This window comes from Mchenga conophoros, linkage group LG11 (assembly GCF_057382185.1).
Source record: "Mchenga conophoros isolate Kocher_MC1m ecotype Shallow Benthic linkage group LG11, M_conophoros_male_GT1.1, whole genome shotgun sequence".
NCBI classification, from domain to species: Eukaryota; Metazoa; Chordata; class Actinopteri; order Cichliformes; family Cichlidae; genus Mchenga; species Mchenga conophoros.
In genome coordinates this window covers 14,820,395-14,846,620 of record NC_140536.1, presented here as the reverse complement: position 1 = coordinate 14,846,620, position 26,226 = coordinate 14,820,395, and the positions used below count along the sequence as shown (strand labels likewise).

At 43.3% G+C, this 26,226-nt stretch overlaps 1 protein-coding gene across 8 annotated transcripts in view; it reads left to right on the top strand.

Moving 5' to 3' along the window:
• Window positions 1-26,226, top strand: part of cobl (cordon-bleu WH2 repeat protein) — a 75,206-nt gene that overhangs the window by 23,679 nt on the left and 25,301 nt on the right. For all 8 annotated transcript variants that reach the window (XM_085291079.1, XM_085291084.1, XM_085291082.1 and 5 more), the window contains one exon: window positions 9,713-9,895. In XM_085291079.1, coding sequence (XP_085147205.1) covers window positions 9,713-9,895 — 183 coding nt within the window. The remainder of the gene's footprint in view (window positions 1-9,712; window positions 9,896-26,226) is intronic.

Genomic DNA, 26,226 nt, shown 5'->3' with positions numbered 1-26,226 from the left:
TAAAGTTTAGCATGTAGATATATATATATATATATATATATATATATATATATATATACATATATACACACACACACACACACACACACACACACACACACACACACACACACACACACACAATACCTACAACCACGATTACCGACACTAACAAGCTGATCTACAAAACGGCAGCAGTGATCAGTGAGATGCTTGGCTACAAGTTGAACAGCAACAAGAGGCAGTACCCTCCATGGAGAAGGAGGCTAGAGGGCAAGATCAAAGTAGCACGGAGGGAGGTTAGCCAACTAACGGAGTTGCAGAAAGGTGCGACAAAGAAGGTGCATAAGAAATACAGCAAGCTGTCCATACCTGAGGCCTTGGAAACTGCCAAGCAAAGACTCGCAGCCTTGGCCAGCCGCTTGAGGAGGTACACCAGAGAGATAGAAGGCAGGAGAATAAACCAGCTGTTCTCCACAGAACCAGCAAAGGTGTACTCTCAGTGGCAAGGGAACAATAATAATAAGAGAACAGCACCACCAAGGCTGGAGACGGAGCAATACTGGAAGAGCATATGGGAGAAGGACGCAACCCATAACGGCAATGCTCAGTGGCTAGTGGATCTGAGGGCAGACCATAGCGACCTCCCTGAACAGGGTCCAGTAACCATCATAGTGGCAGATATCCAAGAAAGGGTCTCCAGTATGAAGAGTTGGACAGCACCAGGGCCCGACATGGTTCACGTCTACTGGCTAAAGAAGCTGACTGCACTCCACGAGCGTCTGGCAGCACAAATGAACCAGCTGCTAGTTAACGAGAGACACCCGGAATGGCTAACTGAAGGTCGGAAGGTCCTGATCCCCAAGGACCCCAAGAAGGGACCGGTCCCCTCCAACTACCGACCAATAACCTGCCTCAGTACTACATGGAAGCTCCTGTCAGGCATCATATCGGCTAAGATGAACAGGCACATGGGTCAATACATGAGCGGGACACAGAAAGGAATTGGCAAGAATACCAGAGGCGCAAAACACCAGCTACTGGTAGACAGAACAGTCAGCCGAGACTGCAAGACCAGACTGACCAACCTGTGCACTGCCTGGATTGATTACAAGAAGGCCTATGACTCAATGCCCCACAGCTGGATACTGGAATGCCTAGAATTGTACAAGATCAATGGGACCCTAAGAGCCTTCATCAGGAACTCAATGGGGATGTGACGTACAACACTAGAGGCCAACTCCAAGCCCATAGCACAAGTCACCATCAAGTGCGGGGTCTACCAAGGAGATGATCTGTCCCCACTGCTGTTCTGCATAGGCCTGAACCCCCTCAGTGAGATCATTAACAAGACTGGCTACAGATACCGACTACGGAACGGAGCAGTTGTCAGCCACCTCCTGTACATGGATGACATCAAGCTGTATGCCAAGAGTGAACAAGACATCGATTCACTGATCCACACTACCAGGCTGTACAGCAGTGACATTGGAATGTCGTTCGGACTGGAGAAGTGTAGTCGGATGGTAACAAAGAGAGGGAAGGTAGTCAGAACTGAGGGGATCAGGTTACCAGAAGGCAACATTGCAGACATAGAGGACAGTTACAAGTACCTGGGGATCCCGCAGGTGAATGGGAACCATGAAGAGGCCGCTAGAAAAGCTGCAACCACCAAGTACCTGCAGAGGGTCAGGCAAGTCCTGAGGAGTCAGCTGAATGGTAAGAACAAGATCCGGGCCATCAACACGTACGCCCTGCCCGTGATCAGGTACCCTGCTGGGGTAATAGGCTGGCCAAAGGAGGAGATAGAAGCCACTGACATAAAGACAAGAAAGCTCCTTACCATGCATGGAGGGTTTCACCCCAAGTCCAGCACCCTGAGGCTGTACGCTAAGCAGAAGGAAGGGGGCCGGGGACTGGTGAGTGTCAGCACCACAGTCCAGGATGAGACAACGAACATCCAAGAATACATTGGGAAGATGGCCCCAACTGACCGAGTGCTCAGTGAATACCTCAGGCAGCAGAAACCCAAGAAAGAGGAGGGAGACGAGGAACCATCATGGAAGGACAGGCCCCTGCACGGTATGTACCACCGGCAGATAGAGGAGGTGGCTGATATCCAGAAATCCTACCAGTGGCTGGACAAAGCTGGACTGAAAGACAGCACAGAGGCACTAATCATGGCAGCACAAGAACAAGCTCTGAGTACAAGATCCATAGAGGCTGGGGTCTATCACACCAGGCAAGACCCCAGGTGCAGGCTGTGTAAAGATGCCCCAGAGACAATCCAGCACATAACAGCAGGGTGCAAGATGCTAGCAGGCAAGGCATACATGGAACGCCATAACCAAGTGGTCGGCATAGTGTACAGGAACATCTGTGCCGAGTATAACCTGGAAGTCCCGAGGTCAAAATGGGAGATGCCCCCAAGGGTGGTGGAGAATGACCGAGCTAAGATCCTGTGGGACTTCCAGATACAGACGGACAAAATGGTGGTGGCTAACCAACCGGACATAGTGGTGGTAGACAAACAGAAGAAGACGGCCGTAGTGATCGATGTAGCGGTTCAGAGTGACAGCAATATCAGGAAGAAGGAGCACGAGAAGCTGGAGAAATACCAAAGGCTCAGAGAAGAGCTCGAGAGGATGTGGAGGGGGAAGGTAACGGTGGTCCCCGTGGTAATCGGAGCACTAGGTGCGGTGACTCCCAAGCTAGGCGAGTGGCTCCAGCAGATCCCGGGAATAACATCAGAGATCTCTGTCCAGAAGAGCGCAGTCCTGGGAACAGCTAAGATACTGCGCAGGACCCTCAAGCTCACAGGCCTCTGGTAGAGGACCCGAGCTTGAAGGATAAACTGCCCGCAGGGGCGTGCTGGGTGTTTTTTTTTTTATATATATATATATATATGTATATGTATATATATATATATGTATATATGTATATATATAGGGATGGGTATCGTTTAGGTTTTATCCGATACCGGTGCCAAATCGGTACTTTTGAAACGGTGCCGGTGCTTAAACGGTGCTCGAACCGGTGCTTAAAGAATGGAGAACACAAACTTTGTCCAAAAACCTCTCATGTTCAGCTGTTTTTTTTTGTAAAAAGATAACAATGTGTGCCTTTTCTGCAGCTATGTGGCATATATGGCATCACTCTTGGCTGGAAGCAGTGCTTAAACAATGGAAAAACCACAAACTTAAACCCTCTCATGTTTAACTGTTTCCCACTTTTTCTTTGGTCATTTTAGCCTTTTTGGCCAGGGTGAAGGGAGTATCTGCCATCAAACAAGAAGACAGCCGCATGTAGCTATGATGATGTTTGCTAGTTCACCTTACATGCATTAATGTAATAACGTGGTTAGCCTACTCAATGTAAATTACACACGAACAACATGAAGCTACTCACGCAGAGAAGAACGGCTGCTGCTGCCATCATCATCAGTCATCATTTCTGCTACACTGGCAGGGCTAGGGGCCAGGACTCTATTCTTCAGGTTTTTGGGGGATGTTGCTCCGGGTCCGATAACTGGCAACCCACCCGACGTGCACGGTGTGAGGTCTCGCAGCAAGCTATCAAATACGGCGCATTTCTCGGCTTTTAAAAAAACCGCTATGCGTCGCCAGGTGTTTAATCGGATTCTTGGTGTTACCTCCTTTGACAGTATCACAGTATCAGCTTAAAGCACTTGTTGCAGGCTGCGGAGTTTGCATATTTTGCTGTGAAGTACAGCCAGACTTTTGACCGCTTCGCCTTGGACATTTTAAATCTGTAGCTCTGCTCTAACAGAACGTACGTACCTGGCCCCGCCTACTATCCTCGGAAACGTAAAATGATTGGCTAGAAGTGTATCACAGCTCAGGAAAAAAAAGCACCGAAATAAAGCACCGAAATGTGCTCTGCTTTTCGGTCTAGTTACTACCGTTTATGTCAGAACCGGTGCCATCATGGCACCGGACACCGGCACCCATCCCTATATATATATATGTATGTATATGTATGTATATATATATATGTATGTATATATATATATATATATATATATATATATATATATATATATATATATATATATATATATATATATATATGTGTGTGTGTATATATATATATGTGTGTATATGTATATATATGTATTTGTATATATGTATATATATATGTATTAAATATATGTCAGTAACAAAATGTCAGTAAGTTAATTTCCTGTCCATAAAAACATGAAAGGAATTCCCAGGAGATTCAGTGTGTAAGTCATGATCCTAGTTATACAGAGCTTCAAAAGGTTGACTTTGTGTTACACACTTTGTAATTATAAATGTGCTGTGAACTCCATTTCCCCCCAAAAGAGCTGGAGTACCTTTTGTTCTGTTTTCCTCTCTCACTGTTTCCACACATTTCAGATTGTTTACCACGGTGAAAAGGGTGAAAAAGTCAGGGAGAGTTCATGTGAATTTTCCACTTTGAACATTATATTTTTGTTGAGGTGAAAACATACTTTTGTTTTTGAAGATTCCATATGGGAATCGCATCATTCCTCTCTTCCAGCATTTTTTTTTTATTCTGTCAGCCTCTGTCTGCCATCTCCTCTGCCTCTGCATCACTCTGATGTTACTCCTGTCACAACATAGATGCATAAGTCACACAACACTGCGAACTGTTAAAAATGACAGAACAGGCTTGTGGCACATATTTTTTTATATCTATAAAAAACACCCAGCACGCCCCTGCGGGCGGTTTATCCTTCAAGCTCGGGTCCTCTACCAGAGGCCTGGGAGCTTGAGGGTCCTGCGCAGTATCTTAGCTGTTCCCAGGACTGCGCTCTTCTGGACAGAGATCTCCGATGTTGTTCCTGGGATCTGCTGGAGCCACTCGCCTAGCTTGGGAGTCACCGCACCTAGTGCTCCGATTACCACGGGGACCACCGTTACCTTCACCCTCCACATCCTCTCGAGCTCTTCTCTGAGCCCTTGGTATTTCTCCAGCTTCTCGTGTTCCTTCTTCCTGATATTGCTGTCATTCGGAACCGCTACATCGATCACTACGGCCATCTTCTTCTGTTTGTCTACCACCACTATGTCCGGTTGGTTAGCCACCACCATTTTGTCCGTCTGTATCTGGAAGTCCCACAGGATCTTAGCTCGGTCATTCTCCACCACCCTTGGGGGCATCTCCCATTTTGACCTCGGGACTTCCAGGTTATACTCGGCACAGATGTTCCTGTACACTATGCCGGCCACTTGGTTATGGCGTTCCATGTATGCCTTGCCTGCTAGCATCTTGCACCCTGCTGTTATGTGCTGGATTGTCTCTGGGGCATCTTTACACAGCCTGCACCTGGGGTCTTGCCTGGTGTGATAGACCCCAGCCTCTATGGATCTTGTGCTCAGAGCTTGTTCTTGTGCTGCCATGATTAGTGCCTCTGTGCTGTCTTTCAGTCCAGCTTTGTCCAGCCACTGGTAGGATTTCTGGATATCAGCCACCTCCTCTATCTGCCGGTGGTACATACCGTGCAGGGGCCTGTCCTTCCATGATGGTTCCTCGTCTCCCTCCTCTTTCTTGGGTTTCTGCTGCCTGAGGTATTCACTGAGCACTCGGTCAGTTGGGGCCATCTTCCTAATGTATTCTTGGATGTTCGTTGTCTCATCCTGGACTGTGGTGCTGACACTCACCAGTCCCCGGCCCCCTTCCTTCCGCTTAGCGTACAGCCTCAGGGTGCTGGATTTGGGGTGAAACCCTCCATGCATGGTAAGGAGCTTTCTTGTCTTTATGTCAGTGGCTTCTATCTCCTCCTTTGGCCAGCCTATTACCCCAGCAGGGTACCTGATCACGGGCAGGGCGTACGTGTTGATGGCCCGGATCTTGTTCTTACCATTCAGCTGACTCCTCAGGACTTGCCTGACCCTCTGCAGGTACTTGGTGGTTGCAGCTTTTCTAGCGGCCTCTTCATGGTTCCCATTCGCCTGTGGGATCCCCAAGTACTTGTAACTGTCCTCTATGTCTGCAATGTTGCCTTCTGGTAGTTCAATCCCCTCAGTTCTGACTACCTTCCCTCTCTTTGTTACCATCCGACTACACTTCTCCAGTCCGAACGACATTCCAATGTCATTGCTGTATAGCCTGGTAGTGTGGATCAGTGAATCGATGTCTCGTTCACTCTTGGCATACAGCTTGATGTCATCCATGTACAGGAGGTGGCTGACAACTGCTCCGTTCTGTAGTCGGTATCCGTAGCCAGTCTTGTTAATGATCTCACTGAGGGGGTTCAGGCCTATGCAGAACAGCAGTGGGGACAGAGCATCTCCTTGGTAGATCCCGCACTTGATGGTGACTTGTGCTATGGGCTTGGAGTTGGCCTCTAGTGTTGTACGCCACATCCCCATTGAGTTCCTGATGAAGGCTCTTAGGGTCCCATTGATCTTGTACAATTCTAGGCATTCCAGTATCCAGCTGTGGGGCATTGAGTCATAGGCCTTCTTGTAATCAATCCAGGCAGTGCACAGGTTGGTCAGTCTGGTCTTGCAGTCTCGGCTGATTGTTCTGTCTACCAGTAGCTGGTGTTTTGCGCCTCTGGTATTCTTGCCAATTCCTTTCTGTGTCCCGCTCATGTATTGACCCATGTGCCTGTTCATCTTAGCCGATATGATGCCTGACAGGAGCTTCCATGTAGTACTGAGGCAGGTTATTGGTCGGTAGTTGGAGGGGACCGGTCCCTTCTTGGGGTCCTTGGGGATCAGGACCGTCCGGCCTTCAGTTAGCCATTCCGGGTGTCTCTCGTTAACTAGCAGCTGGTTCATTTGTGCTGCCAGACGCTCGTGGAGTGCAGTCAGATCCTCTAGCCACTGAGCATTGCCGTTATGGGTTGCATCCTTCTCCCATATGCTCTTCCAGTATTGCTCCGTCTCCAGCCTTGGTGGTGCTGTTCTCTTATTGTTCCCTTGCCACTGAGAGTACACCTTTGCTGGTTCTGTGGAGAACAGCTGGTTTATTCTCCTGCCTTCTATCTCTCTGGTGTACCTCCTCAAGCGGCTGGCCAAGGCTGTGAGTCTTTGCATGGCAGTTTCCAAGGCCTCAGGTATGGACAGCTTGCTGTATTTCTTAGGCACCTTATTTGTCGCACCTTTCTGCAACTCCGTTAGTTGGCTAACCTCCCTCCGTGCTACTTTGATCTTGCCCTCTAGCCTCCTTCTCCATGGAGGGTACTGCCCCTTGTCGCTGTTCAACTTGTAGGTTGTAGCCAAGCATCTCACTGATCACTGTTGCCGTATTGTAGATCAGCTTGTTAGTGTCGGTAATCGTGGTTGTAGGTATTGCCCGTAGTGCTGCATTAACATCATCTAGCAGACCTTCTGAGGGAACTTCACGTAATCTTGGTAACCGGCTACGCGGGATCCAGGTTTCAAGCTTGGCCATGATCCTATTTTTCAGGTCAGTTCCTCTCGCACTCAACGATCCTTCTCCTATCGCACTTGGGGCTATGTACCCAATCTCGGGTGGGGGTGATGATATCTCCCCCCTGACCTGGCGTCCTGACTCCTCCTTGCCGTAGCATTTGTGTTGTACCTCGTCAATCTCTAGCTGTGAGAGCAGTCCCTTCTTTCGAATGTTGGAACACTGAGCTACTAGTTGTTTCGCCGTCATTGTGGATGTTGGGTATCGAAGAATCCATAGGTCCCTCATCCTATTCATGTAGCCCCTTCCGCCGGGGTTACTTGCATAGTAGCATTCCAACAACGCCCTGTTTTCGTCTCTTGCCCACCGATGCCTTCTTGTTCCAGTAGCCCACTTTTCGTCAGGGTGCCCTGGTTCCTCAACACCTGACGCGGACCTTGTTGATCCGGGCGACGTCCGAGCCGGCATGCCTTCATATTTATCTGTCTCGCTCACGTCTGCGGTAGGCTTGCTTAGCATAGGGGGTCTAGCCTTAGGACCCTTACTGGATACAGAAGCCCCAGGCAGGAATCGAACTTAATATTCCCCTTTAAGCCTTCCATTTGTGTTTTTACAGTCATAGACATATTGAGTTTTGCCATGGTTATAAGGATAGAGGAAGTTAGAAGCTTTTATTTTATTGCACAATAGTAAATTATATATTAGTGATTATATATTAGGAGGATAGTAGGGCTGGGTATCGTCAATGATTTCTAGAATCGATTCCGATTCACAAGGCCCTGAATCAATTCGATCCACGATTCGATTAGATTCAATTCAATTTGAATCAGGGAAATTTTGCCTCAGTCAGAAATATTATAATTCAGATCAGTACATTTACATATTTTTGTATCTATAAAAAGGAAGCTGACACTTTTGAGACTTTATCAAAGGTGTGAGCATCACAGCAGATGCCTTTGTGTCAAAGTAGCTGAAGATAAAACACAGAAAAACATGAAGGTGATTTTCCTGGCCTGGGATTTTATAAAAATATTCTGCAGTATATCAAAAACGAAAGAAAACCATTAATCAACATATGAACATTACCTCTGAAGTTACAGCAGTTTTATTAGAGACACAGCTAAGCGTTTTGCATTTTGCATAATTTTAAAAAGTTTAAATTTGTTCAGTAGCCCATTGAAGGGCAGAAATAAGGTTTTCTTTTCGGAAGTAAGTAAAAGGAAAAAAAAAACATCGGCCGACAGTGCTGTAAATAACGATAGTCTTGTGTGTAACAAGCAAGAAAGAAAAATTGCAGGCATGCTATACTTTCCTTATAGATTTCTTTTTTTCTGAAGCCTTGTTCTTTTCCCATCCTTCCCCACTGTGAGATGTTATAACCTAAGGCCCAATTAATCCTAATGACCTGAACTTTATGCTCCTTTTTGCTCTGCTTTTATGTTGTATCCAGGCATTGTCTGAACTCATCAATTAATCTGCTTTAAAGCACTTTTTGTTTTCTTCGATCATGGGGTTTTGAGCTGTGGTTTTGGTGCTCCTGTTGTTGCAAAGGTCTGTACCAAGCTGAGCCACAGGAAGGTGGAGGTTTTCACGAGCACTTTAGGCCCTCTTTGATCAGAAATCGAAACCCATTTTTGTTTCAATGCTTTGGTCGGGAGCAGCCACCCTTTGAAAATGTGGTCGCACTCTCAATTTGATCAAATGTTGCAATAATTGTCATGACTGAAGAATAGACTGTATTTTCAGAAATGTTCCTGTGCATTGCATTCATAGTCTGTGCACGCGTGCATGTTTTTATTCATTTTGTTTGTGGCTTTCCTAGATGTGGATGTTAAGAATACACGTGTCAGCTTTTACACTAAACATAACCCTTGAAATCAAGATTGTCAGTGAATCAACAGGATATTCTGCTGTCTAATAGTTTTCAAGTTAAGTTTGGATACACGTCATAAATTAAGAAGCAACTGGGTTTCATTACACTTAGTTGTGATTTTTGACCCAAGCAGAGTTCTGCACCATTTTAAATGCTGTGCTAAACATGTTCTTAAACTCCTGTAAGTTTTATCCCCTCATCTCCAAATATGGTCGTTAACATATTAGATGAACCCAGAATGAACTGGATTTAATTTTTGATAAAGACAGCTCTGAGCTGTCCTTGAAAATTTAATGGCAATTTAGCCATCAGTCATTTTTATGCTTACAAGTCAGTGATCATATTTGTTCCTTGCTTTAAACTAATTACAAAAATGTTTTTCAAACTCTTAAATTTGTACATTTTTTCATGTTTCCTCCTCCCATTTGTCAGTCTGATTCCCTCTCCTTTTATTTTTCATGTTACCCACAGGACGTGTCCACAGTATCTGGGTTCTCCAGTGGACCTAATTGGTCCGGCACCTTGGGCCAGTCTCAGTCTGTCGCCAGTATCCCGAGGTTGTCTCCCAAGGCTGAGACCAAGAAGAGGAGGGCCCCACCACCGCCTCCTGCCCCTGCACCCAGGATGGAGCACACTACAGTTGAAAGCTGTCAGGTGAGGAAACAGTTTAACCTGTGCCAGATTTATGTGTGTTGCTCTTTATGTTTGTGTTTCATGACAACGCTTGGACTGGAATTGTGAGTTGTGAAATTGAATCCATATCCTGTGTTTTAAAGCAGTAAGTCGTACCAGGAAACACAAATGAAATTAGTTATTATATAAAGATGCACTGTATATGCACATTACTTAAAAACACAATTTCAACATGATTGGCATCATTTTAATGACACAGCTAATTTTGTGCATCTTATGGAAAATCCGCATCCTAGCAAATACAGTAACTCTCAGCTTTCAGCACTGACCCGATGGAGTATATTTGAAAGCTGCAATCAGTGTGATGCAGAATTTCCTTTAGGTATTCTGACCTCAAAGTCAGGATGACCTGTATTGTCTACAATAAGCAACAACTCCCTGCAGTCTTATTATTCTGTTATGGAGGCATGCTACTAAATGTTGTTTAGCAACCAACATCCTTCTGCCCTCCCTCTGATAATAGGTTTTATTTATTTTAAGGAACCAGTGATCTTAAAGAACATTATTCAGCATCTAAGCATTTAATGGATTTTTGCTTAATTATTTCAAAAAAGAGCAGAGTATGGAGTAGAAAAGTCTTCTGAGAAATAATGTGTGTACTGAAGGGGGCCGCAAATACAATCCTAAAAGATTTGATTCACAGTCTCTTGTTCTCAAAACATTAAATATGCAATAAAAAATATTAACTAAAGCACTAAAGACAAAAATACCACATAGCCACGAGAATCAATTTTCATTATTCCACATCCAACTTTGTGTTTACCTCAAGTTAACTTATCAGAAGTCAGCCAAAGCATTCAGCTATCTGTGTCCTTTAGTTGATAATGGCAGAACAACTACAAGAGGACCCTTTGACAAGACATTAATACACCTTCAGTGTCAACTCACCTTCTAAATTGGTGTCCTCTTTATTAGAATAACTGAAACGTAAATATAGATATTTTATATTCCTGTGTTTTGCAGTCCTTTGTGACTCTGAGTCATAGGCTCCTTATAGCTGCTGAGCAGACAGAGATGGTAATTTATCTGTCCACCTGTCAGATTAAGAGTTATGACAGATACCAGGGCTCAAATAACCAGACACCACCCAGACTCACAGGAGAAGCTAGAGTTGGGAAGGTTATCTGAGGACTTGATGGACAGTCTAATAATAGATTTCTTCATTTTTTCCGTATGCCTTCTCTAAACTGTTAGCCTATCACATGTATCGTAATGCAAGGTCCTACTGCGGTGCAGGTCACCTGTCACGTGTCCTTGTTTTTGAATATTTTTGATGTGTTTAGATTGTTTTATCGACAGTTCAGGTGCACACATTTTACAGAGTAAAAACAACACATAAAACTGAGATAGTCACTTAGAAATGAATGAAGGGACTTTAAAGGGTTGTTTGATTAAAAAAACAGACTATGTGTAACGACGCAACAGAAGTGCAAGGAGTCAGGCTTTAGCGCTATGCCTGGCATGTTTGTGCTTCACGAAGGTGACTAAAAAAGATGCCATAGCAGAGAGGCTTCTCAGGACAGTTTCTGAGGGCATATCAGGACACTGGCATTAACGAGCTCTTAGTTCTTGAATATGTGGTCCAACTGCAGATGTTAAATCAGTTTGCATTACATTTAAAAGTTGTACTTTCACATTTACATTAGTTGTTTGAGGGGGTGGGGTGCTAAACTGGGGGGGGGGGACTTGCAAACTTTTATGTCTGTAGATGAGTTCAAGCTCCAGTGAAAACAGATGTCACACCATAAATTTTATTTGTTGAGCAAATGGCCCAAATAGCTTTGGATAATGCAGAAGTAAACAGTTGTCAAATGTGGGGATTTTTTATATTTTATTTATTTTCATTTTTATTTTGTTTTATTTTTTTTTGTTATATTTTGCTTACTCAGACATGCCGTGAAAATATCTTCTCAGTTCTGCAGCACGTAGTTGACTCTATGACACATGAGATCATGTGAACGTGCATGTTTGATGATGAGGACAACTGGATAGATGATAAACTTTTATTTATCATATATTTGCATGTTGATCATTTATTCTTACCTATGTTTTTAGAATACAAATTATCTTAAAAAAAAAAATGCCAGTGCATTTTATACAGAGCTTGCGTCTTTATGTAAAATAAAAACACAAAATAGGAAAGTGTATTTTTGTCTTTCAGGTTGTTGTTTTTTTAAAATATTTTTTTTTAGAAACTGTGGGCATGTACGACTATTAAAATAGAATCCAGAAGTTAATGAATTTCTTTTTAAGAACCCGAGATTCTTTCTTTCAGTCATTGACTTTGTAACAAACATTGGAGAGTTTTTCTGGGACTTTGTTACACAACCAAACAATGACTAACCAGTGAAAAACATCTTCTTCTTTTTTTTTTGCTTATTTGCTTTTTTTACAGTTACTATCAAAGCTGCACTCTGGGGGGCGGGGGTTCTCAGATGGCTGAAAACTTTCTGACCTTTTCCGTATTTTCCGTAAATTTAACAGAGTCAGCGTTCCGTGCGTTCTTTCTGAGAGTCATAGGCAGTTTTTACAGGACACAGGTCATCTCAGGACAGCTCTCTGTGACAGCTGTCCTCATTATAGAATTCCCTATGCGCCAAACAGGCTTAGGTAGTCAACTAATTATGACTTACAAGACAGTAATTGACACTGGCATTGCAGTATAAGCTATAAGAATGATGAGATTGTTATAATGAAGCTAAGTGGCTTTAAATAGACATCAGAGACCAGAGATCATTATGTGTGGCCATTTGTATCATACAAGCAACATAGTTTGATTAAAATCAATGACAAAATTAGGAGGGTCAGACTCTCTTGATTATTGACTATGGAAATAAAGCATTCTTCACATGAAAGGTCAGAGTGTTGAAAAGCCAGCACCAGTTTACACCCTCTGTGTCTATCCCCAGTGACTGATCAGAGAATGATTAGATGCATATAACATTTAACTCAGTGGTTCCCAAACTTTTTTTGCCACGCGCGCACATGCATGCGCAAACACATCCTTTAACCACACACTCCCATATTTTGCTCCATTGCGCTTTATTTCACACCTCAAACAATTAGTAAACAATTAACTAAATACAAGCAATCTGCAATAAATTACAGGTATTAAAAAAATAAACTACTAACTCTTTTACGCTACGTCCACACCTACATGGGTATTTTTGAAAATGCAGCTGTTTCTATGTGTTTGGACCTTTCGTCCACATGTACGTGTAAACGAGGAATACAGAGGTACTAGAGTCACGTTACGCTGTGCGCCACGTTATTGTTTACATGAGATGAATTGCAGAATGACAGATAGTCAGCTTAACAGTACTTTGTCTCTATCTGCAGGTTTACAGGCTTACATATACACACGCAGTTAATGTCCCTCTATTTACAAAAGCAGAGGCGTCATGGTGTGATCATTTTACGTGTAGTTGTTTTTTTTCTGTGTAATAATATTCAACATTGCTATCAATACATTTTTCAAAAAATGCCTCTCTGTGCAAAATCAGTTTAAAAACATAAACAACTGTGGGATACTGTTTGTCCGGGATTTGAACCGGGGGAACAAATCGTGGCAGGCTCAGCCTGATGTTATTTGTATCCCACTGTAACTTTACTGTATACAGAGCTAACATCTCCAAAGTGTCAGGAGTAGTTAGTCATTACAACTAGTGTTTGTGAACTAAAAATCAAGAATGTGGGATACTGTTTGTCCGTGATTTGAAGAACCCAGCGCTGCTCCCGACGAAGGGAAAACCAATTCTGCAGGGGAGACCTACCTTGGCACTTGTGCAGGTGAAACCAAAGGGAAGATATGCTTCACCATATTTTCTAGTCTTTGGCTTAGAATGAAGTTGGTTTGGAAACATATTCAGCGATGCTTCATCTCCTGCTTTGCATTTGTGTGGGCGCCCCGTCAAAAACCTGTCCATTATGCTAGCAGTGTCCAAGCGTTTTGTTGGGTTTTTTTGTTTTTTTCCTTTTCATACCGGGCCCCCCCTGCAATGGCTCTGCGGGCCCCACACTTTGGGAAGGTCTGATTTAACTGAAGCCCTGTCCCTTGTTTTTCCTTTTTTATAGAGGCCTTAAAACTGAATTGTATGTAATCAGGATAAGTTTTATCTAAACTAGTTTGTATTACTTATATATTATTTGATCTGAATAATGAAGAGCTGTTTCAGAGCTACGCTATTAGCTCAATATATTGATTATGCAACATTTTTAATGAGTCATTACTATGAGCTTAAAAGTTCACTCGGGATACATTGCAGAGAGGTGCCTCTTTTATATGAACTTTGGACGAGTACACTCATTGCCCTGCAAAGATTACAATAGACAAGAGACCAAAGTTTCAGTAAAGCTGTTAGGGAACTAAGCAACACTGGTATAGTCAGTGATTGCTGGTTAATTAAAGTGCAAATTCATGTTTTTGATTATTCTTTTTAATGAAAAGTAGGAATTAAAGCTGGCTGTCAGCATCCAACTCTAGTTGTAACGACGGCAACAGCTATTTTATTATATTATTTTATATTTTTTATTTATATACAGCAATAAAAGTGACACTCTGGGATTGGTGTCACATTTCCAGATGAATGTAAAACAATTCTCTGCTATAGGAGAATTAGATGCTCTTTGATCAGTTAATGACTCCAGCATGGAGGGAAGTTACAGCTTTGTCTTTTTTATTTTCCAGCTCGACAGTCAACAATCTGTGTATGTCTTTACGAGAGACAGACTTAATTGAATTATGTTTTGGAACATCGAGCTCAGAGAAACACAACCTTGTTTGTTTTTTTTTCCAGCAGTGATAGGCAATCTGTTATTGTGGTTTGGGATGAAAGCCGTGTCTGTGTTGCCTCGTGTGACAGAGAAATTGAGAGAAATTCTGAGCTCTCTGCTTCACTGCCCGTAAAAAGGAGATACGTCTTGAATAAACACATTTTTTTGCTGTGTGTACACGAAGAGTTAGGACATTTGAAGTAGAGAGTAAGAGAGGTGATAAAGAGAAGTGAGAAACTTTGGTGAGAGGTTTGCAGAGACAGTCAAAATAAGGTAACATCAGTCTTATATGAGTATTAGGTGTGTGTTTAAGTTGTACAGCATTAACAATGTATTAGCTGTGGGGTCATGTTTCCAAAATGCAGTACAGCATGAAATCTATTTGGCAAGTCCTTAGCACCACCCTCACCTTGCAGGAGGACTACACGACAGCTCAGAGGACAGAAATATTATAAAGCGTGGTCGTGTAAGCAGGCTGTCTCTAAATTCAAATGTTTTAAAATATATTACCTACAGCTAGTTTATCTTTCAGTTTTTATGTCTTTTTTCCACTTATATATTTAATTGTAATAAACATTTTTGGACTTCTGTCACCAAATGATAAAGTGAATTTAATTCGCAGTTCTGCTTGTAGTACTCAGCGGACCAGCTCCATGTTAATGGCCCTGCAGTGCCCATAAATTTGGTTTTTGGCATGTATGCATGTACATACCCAGCAGTTTCTTGTTTGCTATTGGATATGTGTGGAGTTCCTGCATGGATTTTTTTGTGTGTTTCTCTTCATTTCTCTCTCTCAAAAGACATGCGAGATCTATTCAAGAACAGGCGAGCAAAACAAAGCAAAATAAAAGAAGGAAAATGTGTTTATTTGGTAAGATATCCTGTGTGCTGTATGGCACCACTGTGTCACTCCACATGCTCTAAAGAAGTTGAGCAAAGAAGGAAAAGAATGTTATACTAGTGCCAAAGCAAATACATCATCCAGTATACTATAGATCTGTCATTAACTTTCCTTTGGAGCTGTCAATTTTATTGACGTGTGCTATGGCCAATATAAGCAGGTGTCTGGCTCTAGCAGGACAGTATACATTTTACAAACTTGTTCAGAAAGGCTTTGACGTAGATGTTCAAAGCATGTAACAGAAAACTTGATTTAATCTCAGTCTAAATGTGTCTGACATTTGCACCATCGTCGGTAGTACATTTACATAATTTACAAGTGGAAAAAAAATGTGTATATGAAAAAGTTTAAAAAAATGCAAACATAGAATTAAACTCCTCGAACTTAGCTGACTACATTTTAATTTTACAGCCTTCAGTTTTTACACTCTTTTCCTGTGTCCAGTTCCAAGTTTGTGTTCAAGGGGAAGGCTGTTAACTGTCCCCTCACCTCATGTGTTTAAGTTCAACAGCTGCCCTCTCTGAGCCTGCTTCTATCACAGATTTGTTCCTGTTACGTCTAAGATCCAATCATTTATCCTCTTTGAATGCAAACTCAAATAGAATCAATGGATTTCTTTCTAAAATAACATAAGGTCCTGTCCTGACATGACTTGCAATTTTTCGCCACAGCGGACTCTTAGGTGATATGATTATTGTGGCTAAAGTATTGTAAGATGGCACAGTAAGCATTCTTTCAAACGTACTGAACCTTAAGGCTGTGTTAGTATTAGTTAGGGGCCAGGATTAGGGGAATATGTGCCCCTGCCATGCGGCCTATATATGACAAGATCTGTTTGCACTTTGCTGTCAAAACATCTTATGTATGAAACCAGGGTCTGTTCCAGGAAGCAGGCTTAACAAACTCTGAGCCTAAGCCTAAACTCTTGAGTTGATTAACCCTGAGTTGGGAAACCTTTGGTCCTAAAACAGATCAGAACTACGCAGAGTTAGCACAGTCAGCTCTTGAGTTAATGTGTGAGTTAATGTGTAATGGGAGAGAAAACATGGCCATAATTCAGCATGGTATCTGAGCTTACATTTTTATCTAGTACAACCGCAAATTAAAATGATTGCATCCCAGTTTTAATGGATCATAAAGCTAGAATATTGCAGTTTATTAGATTAGAGGTTTAAATCTATTTGTTCATCTGAAACCTGACAGGGACATACTACGGGTGACGGCAGCTAAATATAAAATATTGATCAAACTGATTAGACTGTTTACTTCTTCACCTGTGATTCAGTTACTTGGAATTATAATGTCATACAGGGAGTGCAGAATTATTAAGCAAGTTGTATTTTTGAGGAATAATTTTATTATTGAACAACAACCATGTTCTCAATGAACCCAAAAAACTCATTAATATCAAAGCTGAATGTTTTTGGAAGTAGTTTTTAGTTTGTCTTTAGTTTTAGCTATTTTAGGGGGATATCTGTGTGTGCAGGTGACTATTACTGTGCATAATTATTAGGCAACTTAACAAAAAACAAATATATACCCATTTCAATTATTTATTTTTACCAGTGAAACCAATATAAAATAAAGAGAGGGGCTGAGCTGTCAACTGATCACCACCTGGTGGTGAGTTGGATCAGGTGGCGGGGGAGGACGCTGGACAGACCTGGTGCACCTAAACGCGTAGTGAGGGTGTGCTGAGAACGTCTAGCAGAGGCCCCAGAGGGCTTTCGCTTTGGTGGCCTCAGAATCTCATCTCTGATTTTTGCGGATGATGTGGTTCTGTTGGCTTCATCGGGTGAGGGCCTCCAGCTCGCACTGGAATGGTTCGCAGCCGAGTGTGAAGCAGCGGGAATGAGGATCAGCACCTCCAAATCTGAGGCCATGGAAAAGGGTGGAGTGCCCACTCCGGGTCGGGAATGAGTTCCTGCCCCAAGTGGAGGAGTTCAAGTATCTCGGGGTCTTGTTTGCGAGTGATGGGAGAAGGGAGCCGGAGATCGACAGACGGATTGGGGCTGCAGCTGCAGTAATGCAGATGCTGCACCGCTCCGTCGTGGTGAAGAGGGAGCTGAGTGTAAAAGCGAAGCTCTCAATTTACCGGTCGATCTACGTCCCTACCCTCACCTATGGCCACGAGCTGTGGGTAGTGACCGAAAGAACGAGATCGTGGATACAAGCGGCAGAAATGAGCTTCCTCCGAAGGGTGGCTGGCCTCTCCCTTAGAAATAGGGTGAGAAGTTTGGCCATCCGGGAGGGGCTCAGAGTAGAGCTGCTGCTGCTCCACATCGAAAGGAGCCAGCTGAGGTGGTTCGGGCATCTGACAAGGATGCCCCCTGGGCGCCTCCTGGGTGAGGTGTTCCAGGCATGTCCCACAGGGAGGAGGCCCCGGGGCAGACCCAGGACACGCTGGAGAGATTATATCTCTCGGCTGGCCTGGGAACGCCTTGGTGTTCCCGCGGATAAGCTGGAGGAGGTGGCTGGGTAGAGGGAGGTCTGGGCCTCTTTGCTTAGGCTGCTGCCCCCCCAACCCGGCCTCGGATAAAGCGGATGAAGATGGATGGATGGATGGAAACCAATATAACATCTCCACATTCACAAATATACATTTCTGACATTCAAAAACAAAACAAAAACAAATCAGCGACCAATATAGCCACCTTTCTTTGCAAGGACACTCAAAAGCCTGCCATCCATGGGTTCTGTCAGTGTTTTGATCTGCTCACCATCAACATTGCGTGCAGCAGCAACCACAGCCTCCCAGACACTGTTCAGAGAGGTGTACTGTTTTCCCTCCTTGTAAATCTCACATTTGATGATGGACCACAGGTTCTCAATGGGGTTCAGATCAGGTGAACAAGGAGGCCATGTCATTAGTTTTTCTTCTTTTATACCCTTTCTTGCCAGCCACGCTGTGGACTACTTGGACGCGTGTGATGGAGCATTGTCCTGCATGAAAATCATGTTCTTCTTGAAGGATGCAGACTTCTTCCTGTACCACTGCTTGAAGAAGGTGTTTTCCGGAAACTGGCAGTAGGACTGGGAGTTGAGCTTGACTCCATCCTCAACCCGAAAAGGCCCCACAAGCTCATCTTTGATGATACCAGCCCAAACCAGTACTCCACCTCCACCTTGCTGGCGTCTGAGTCGGACTGGAGCTCTCTGCCCTTTACCAATCCAGCCACGGGCCCATCCATCTGGCCCATCAAGACTCACTCTCATTTCATCAGTCCATAAAACCTTAGAAAAACCAGTCTTGAGATATTTCTTGGCCCAGTCTTGACGTTTCAGCTTGTGTGTCTTGTTCAGTGGTGGTCGTCTTTCAGCCTTTCTTACCTTGGCCATGTCTCTGAGTATTGCACACCTTGTGCTTTTGGGCACTCCAGTGATGTTGCAGCTCTGAAATATGGCCAAACTGGTGGCAAGTGGCATCTTGGCAGCTGCACGCTTGACTTTTCTCAGTTCATGGGCAGTTATTTTGCGCCTTGGTTTTTCCACACGCTTCTTGCGACCCTGTTGACCATTTTGAATGAAACGCTTGATTGTTCGATGATCACGCTTCAGAAGCTTTGCAATTTTGAGACTGCTGCATCCCTCTGCAAGATATCTCACTATTTTTGACTTTTCTGAGCCTGTCAAGTCCTTCTTTTGACCCATTTTGCCAAAGGAAAGGAAGTTGCCTAATAATTATGCACACCTGATATAGGGTGTTGATGTCATTAGACCACACCCCTTCTCATTACAGAGATGCACATCACCTAATATGCTTAACTGGTAGTAGGCTTTCGAGCCTATACAGCTTGGAGTAAGACAACATGCATGAAGAGGATGATGTGGACAAAATACTCATTTGCCTAATAATTCTGCACTCCCTGTAGTTAAAAAGACTTGCGCTGTATGTTATATTAAAAATCGTGACTACCAGCATTTAATCACTATGTTTTAAAGTATGTAAATTATTAACAGAATATTCTGCGATATTATCTATCTTGTCCTTACAGTGATGACAGAAATGTCATAAAAGAGCTCATGTTGAAGATATTTATTGGGTTTTCTGCTAATGTCTAACCTGGTTTCAAATAATGTGTGCTTTGATAGTAACTGTGAGTGAGAAAATAAGGAGTCACAGAGAAAGCCAGAGTATGCATTATCTGGGCTAAAGAGGACAATGACCATCTGATTTGTTCCTATTGTTACGGTCTTGGATTAATGCAGTAATAAAAACAGTAGTTTTTGCCTGATTGATCACATGCCAGCTGGCTCAAAAACCTAAAACTGCAAAGACTAGCAGTGGTGTGCTTTTACCAAATAAAGTGTGCCTAGCTGACCTTGTCTTAAAAGGCATTCGACATAAGAAACACGACTGCAGCGTGTGGTTGTCAACATTGATACACACTCTTCCACATTTTAGTTCAGTACAGGAAAGTGAGCGATGACGAAGACAGTCCAGCTGCTTTGTTGTCTCTCATTAGCACATACATACACAATGACGTCATCCTTGCTGATGTGCTTAGACACACACAAATACAGAGCAGCCCCCTCTCATGTATCCATTATATCCTTTTCACGTTCCACATTACTCTTGTTATGTTGCCCTGTCACAAAGGCCTTCACCCATCAAGAGTCCTTCAAAAACAACTGATGAATGGTCACGCTACCAGGATGATGCCTCCATGGGTGGCCCTATCTGATCAACATGCTCTGACATGGGGCCCTTTGCCTTCCAAACCACGGAGTGGAAAATTTAATTGACACAGCAGACTGTCCGCGTATCACCTTCTGTGCGTCATTCTGTAAATGTCCATTCCCCTTAAAAACTGCTCACATGTATCACATATGTTTTTTGTTTGTTTTTTAAAAATAAAATCGCGTAATGTCAGGGAAATGTGGTGATTAATTATTTTGATCAAACATGTGACAAGGTTATTTATTTTATTTTCCACTTGCTTTCTAAGTTTAGAGACATACAAACTGACCCAATGTACAGCATTCAGTTTAAATGCACTTCTGAGACAAAATCATTGCAGAGAGAAACCTGTTTTCTTTCTTTGTTTTGTTGTGGTCTTGCTGGTAACTTTACCGTAGAACAAACAAAATTCTGCTTTCCACTTTAATATACCTCAAAATTTATCTGGCTGCCTGTGATAATAAAAAATGTTTAATGTACAAACGGAGTAAAATATGTATATATATTTAATTAATTTTAATTTAAATGAAAATAGTTAGTATTGCTAATATTCACATATATTAATTTTTAAATTACAAGATATAAGATGGCGCCGGTGAGGTCGGCTGCCGTCACGACTGCTCCGACCACTTTTTCTTTGTCTTTGCTTTTTAAGTTAGTTTTCAGCGTTTCTAAATCGGCAAAATCATCACCATTGGGTACATTAGGTATGACAGTGACACTCTTGTTTCTATTGGTATACAATGTACTCACAATTCGAAGTTTTTAACTCCGGATCCGAGCTGGCCGAGTGAGATCTCGAGGGAGAACAAAGGGAAGCGGCGGCGTCCTAGAGGGAAGCGAGCCGGCGTCAGGAACAGGCTGAGAGCTCGTGCACACCGCACACCTCTGCCTAAGCAGAGTGAAGCTGACCCCCCACCCACTTGAAACGTAAAGGCAAATAGGCGGAGCGGTTAGTGCTACGTTTGTGCTGATTTGTGCAGGTAAAATTAGCGTTTGTGCTGCTACGGTTTCCGAGATATTAAACTTTATTTTATAGGTCATTCAAAGGTCACCATCCCCCCAGACTGCTCCAAAACAAACCAAAATGGTCTACTTTTTTAGTGCTACGTTTGTGCTGGTTTGTGCAGGTAAAATTATGGTTTGTGCTGCTACGGTTTCCGAGATATTAAACTTTATTTTATAGGTCATTCAAAGGTCACCATCCCCCCAGACTGCTCCAAAACGGGCCAAAATGGTCTACTTTTTTAGTGCTACGTTTGTGCAGATTTGTGCAGGTAAAATTAGCGTTTGTGCTGCTACGGTTTCCGAGATATTAAACTTTATTTTATAGGTCATTCAAAGGTCACCATCCCCCCAGACTGCTCCAAAACGGGCCAAAATGGTCTACTTTTTTAGTGCTACGTTTGTGCTGGTTTGTGCAGGTAAAATTAGCGTTTGTGCTGCTTCTGTTTTAAAGATATTAATGAAAATGTAAAGGTCAACCAGCCCCCCCACATTACCCAAATCCAACAAAAGTGGTATCAAACGTTTGTGCTACGTTTGTGCTGGTTTGTGCTGCAAAGATTTGTTTGTGCTGCTATCATTTTAAAGATATTAATAACAATTTCTAGAGGTCATCAGAGGTCAACCAGCCCCCCCACATTAATTAAATCAAACAAAATGGGTGTCAATCAACTGTGCTACGTTTGTGCTGGTTTGTGCTGCTAAAATTTTCGTTTGTGCTGCTTCTGTTTTAAAGATATTAATGAAAATGTAAAGGTCAAAAGGTCAACCAGCCCCCCCACATTACCCAAATCCAACAAAAGTGGTATCAAACGTTTGTGCTACGTTTGTGCTGGTTTGTGCTGCAGAAATTTTTGTTTGTGCCGTTATTATTTTAAAGATATTAACAAAAATTTCTAGAGGTCAACCAGCCCCCCCATATTAATGGAATCAAACAAAATGGATGTCAAACGTTTGTGCTGGTTTGTGCTGCAAAAATGTTTGTTTGTGCTGCTAACATTTTAAAATGTTTAATAAAATAACGTCTTGATGCGTGCTTAATCATCCAGGTAAGTAAATCCCAAAAGGTTGATTCTGTTCATCTGGACATTTTCAGTTGGAGAAACGTTTCGTCACTCATCCAAGTGACTTCTTCAGTCTCAGCTGACTGCAGGTTTCCCCAACCTTATAAACACCCGTGAGTGAAGTTGCCCCCCCTACCTTCTTCAAATCGAACAAAATTGATGTCAAACATTTGTCCTGCAAATTATTTTGTTTGTGCAGGTTATGTTTCCCTAATTTTATAAACAGTACATGTACAGTGAGAGAGAGATGTTACATCTGTCTTCACTTGCATCCCAGTCATAGAAGCGTTGGAGGTCGTTCATAAGAGATTACAGGATCATCCCAACCTCAGCAACAGGACCACTCTCAGCACTGATCAGTTGTGTTTGCTTTTGGAACTGTCTTAATTCCACCTATTTTGCATAAGGGTCAGTACAGGCAGAAATCTAGGTGTGCCATGGGTTCCCACAGGCCCCTGGTCAAAGTCACCAAACCAGTTCGTAAGCAGGTACAGGTGTGGCCAGAAGGGTCCTCAGAGGCACTGCTTTTCCACCACAGGCCGCCACACACGACAACACCACAGACTTTCAGGAATATACAGAAACTGTCACTGCCTACATCCCAAAATGCATCGATGATGTCACAGAGACCAGGACTATCACTGTCTGGGCCAATCAGAAACCATGGCTCACAGGTCAGGTTTAAATGCTCCTAAAGTTGAAAAATGCAAGCCTTCAGAGCCGGGAATTAGGTGAGTCTAAGAACAGCAAGGGCAAACCTGTCACGTGGCATCAGCTACAGCAAAGCTTCAGCGACAGCAGAGATACTTGGAGGCAGTGGCAAGGAATACAAACCATCACAGACTACAAGCCCACTCTACAGACCGTGGTGACACAATCCCCAGACAGTGTGTGGAGATCCCTCCACCATCATTACTGAACCCAAGAAGTCATCTATCTCCTGCTTTAAGGACTACCGTCCTGTCAAACTCACCTCCATCATTATTAAGTTAAGTGCTTTGAACGGTTAGTCATGCATCAAATCAAATTATTGCTTTCCCCCAACCTGGATCCATTTCAGTTCGCATACCGGTCAAAACGCTCAACCGATGATGGAATTTCAACTGCCCCTCACTCAGCCCTCACACATCTGAACACTAGAGACTCATATGTCAGAGTGCTGTTCATAGACTTCAGTTCAGCATTCAACACCATCATTCCCCAGCAACTCATTCACAAACTGGATCTGCTGGGGATCAGCACCTTGCTGTATAACGGGCTGCTAGATTTCTTGACAGGAAGACAGCAGACAGTACGGGTCAACAGCAACACCTCCAGCCCAAGAACACGGAATACGGGGGCTACCCAAGGATGTGTGTTGAGCTCCCTTCTCTTCACTCTGCTGACCCACGACGAGATCTACTACAGGGGTGAAGTTAACCATCTGCCAGAGTGGTACAGCAACAACAACCTGTCCCTGAATGTGGAGAAGACCAACAGTGACTCTACTTCCTCTGCAAACTGAGAAGCACAAGAGATTCAACCCCCATTATGAGCACCTTTTACAGAGGCACAGTTGAGAGTATCCTCACCAGCTGCATCACTGGTGTGGTATGACTCCTGCATTGGGTTCTGCAGGAAAAAATGACAACGGGTAGTGAGAGCAGCCGAGAGCATTGTGGGGACCTCTCTTGCCTCCCTCCCCAGGAGATCTACTGCACCTGCCTCATCTGGAAGGTCGTCTCCATTACAGGTGACTCCACTCATCCCTTCAACAGCGTCTTCAGTTTGCTGCCATCAGGAAGGATACTGAAGAGCCTCCGGGGCAGAACCAGCAGACTGAGAGACAGCTTCGTCCATCGGGCTGTCAGGATGCTAACCATCTCTGGATCGAGAAGGGGGGCCCAAGGGTACATCTTTCGCCATCCTACAATGCTGTGATTGTAGCCATTCCCCACTTTCTGTGAATGGTACTCATGGCCATTGATCAATAGGCTTTGATTAGTTGTCATTGATCAATGGTCATAAGAATTTGCATACTAACAATCATAGAATTAACCCCCCGGCACATTGTTCATTCAGTGGCGCTAGTTTCCTTCACTATGCAAATGTACTGTTTATATGGTTGGGGAAACCTACAGTCAGCTGAGACTGAAGAAGTCACTTGGATGAGTGACGAAACGTTTCTCCAACTGAAAATGTCCAGATGAACAGAATCAACCTTTTGGGATTTACTTACCTGGATGATTAAGCACGCATCAAGACGTTATTTTATTAAACATTTTAAAATGTTAGCAGCACAAACAAACATTTTTGCAGCACAAACCAGCACAAACGTTTGACATCCATTTTGTTTGATTCCATTAATATGGGGGGGCTGGTTGACCTCTAGAAATTTTTGTTAATATCTTTAAAATAATAACGGCACAAACAAAAATTTCTGCAGCACAAACCAGCACAAACGTAGCACAAACGTTTGATACCACTTTTGTTGGATTTGGGTAATGTGGGGGGCTGGTTGACCTTTTGACCTTTACATTTTCATTAATATCTTTAAAACAGAAGCAGCACAAACGAAAATTTTAGCAGCACAAACCAGCACAAACGTAGCACAGTTGATTGACACCCATTTTGTTTGATTTAATTAATGTGGGGGGGCTGGTTGACCTCTGATGACCTCTAGAAATTGTTATTAATATCTTTAAAATGATAGCAGCACAAACAAATCTTTGCAGCACAAACCAGCACAAACGTAGCACAAACGTTTGATACCACTTTTGTTGGATTTGGGTAATGTGGGGGGGCTGGTTGACCTTTACATTTTCATTAATATCTTTAAAACAGAAGCAGCACAAACGCTAATTTTACCTGCACAAACCAGCACAAACGTAGCACTAAAAAAGTAGACCATTTTGGCCCGTTTTGGAGCAGTCTGGGGGGATGGTGACCTTTGAATGACCTATAAAATAAAGTTTAATATCTCGGAAACCGTAGCAGCACAAACGCTAATTTTACCTGCACAAATCTGCACAAACGTAGCACTAAAAAAGTAGACCATTTTGGCCCATTTTGGAGCAGTCTGGGGGGATGGTGACCTTTGAATGACCTATAAAATAAAGTTTAATATCTCGGAAACCGTAGCAGCACAAACGCTAATTTTACCTGCACAAATCTGCACAAACGTAGCACTAAAAAAGTAGACCATTTTGGCCCGTTTTGGAGCAGTCTGGGGGGATGGTGATGTCATCAGCAAAAAATATAACTTTTAATATCTCAGATACTGTAGCAGCACAAACGCTAATTTTACCTGCACAAACCAGCACAAACGTAGCACTAAAAAAGTAGACCATTTTGGTTTGTTTTGGAGCAGTCTGGGGGGATGGTGACCTTTGAATGACCTATAAAATAAAGTTTAATATCTCGGAAACCGTAGCAGCACAAACGCTAATTTTACCTGCACAAATCAGCACAAACGTAGCACTAACCGCTCCGCCTATTTGCCTTTACGTTTCAAGTGGGTGGGGGGTCAGCTTCACTCTGCTCTCTGCCTAGCATCCTGCTCACCAACGTCCAGTCACTGGAGAACAAGCTTGACGACCTCAGGGCCAGGATAAAGTTCCAGAGAGACATTCGGGACTGCAATCTCCTCTGCTTCACCGAGACATGGCTGAACCCAGCGGTGCCGGACCACGCCATCCAGCCGGCCGAGTTCCTCTCGGTTCACCGCATGGACAGGACACGGGACTCGGAGAAGTCAAGGGGAGGCGGCGTGTGTTTAATGGTGAACAACAACTGGTGCAACAGTGCGAACGTTGTTCCTCTCACACGCTCCTGCACACCAAATCTGGAACTACTGTCCATCATGTGTCGTCCTTTTTATCTACCTCGG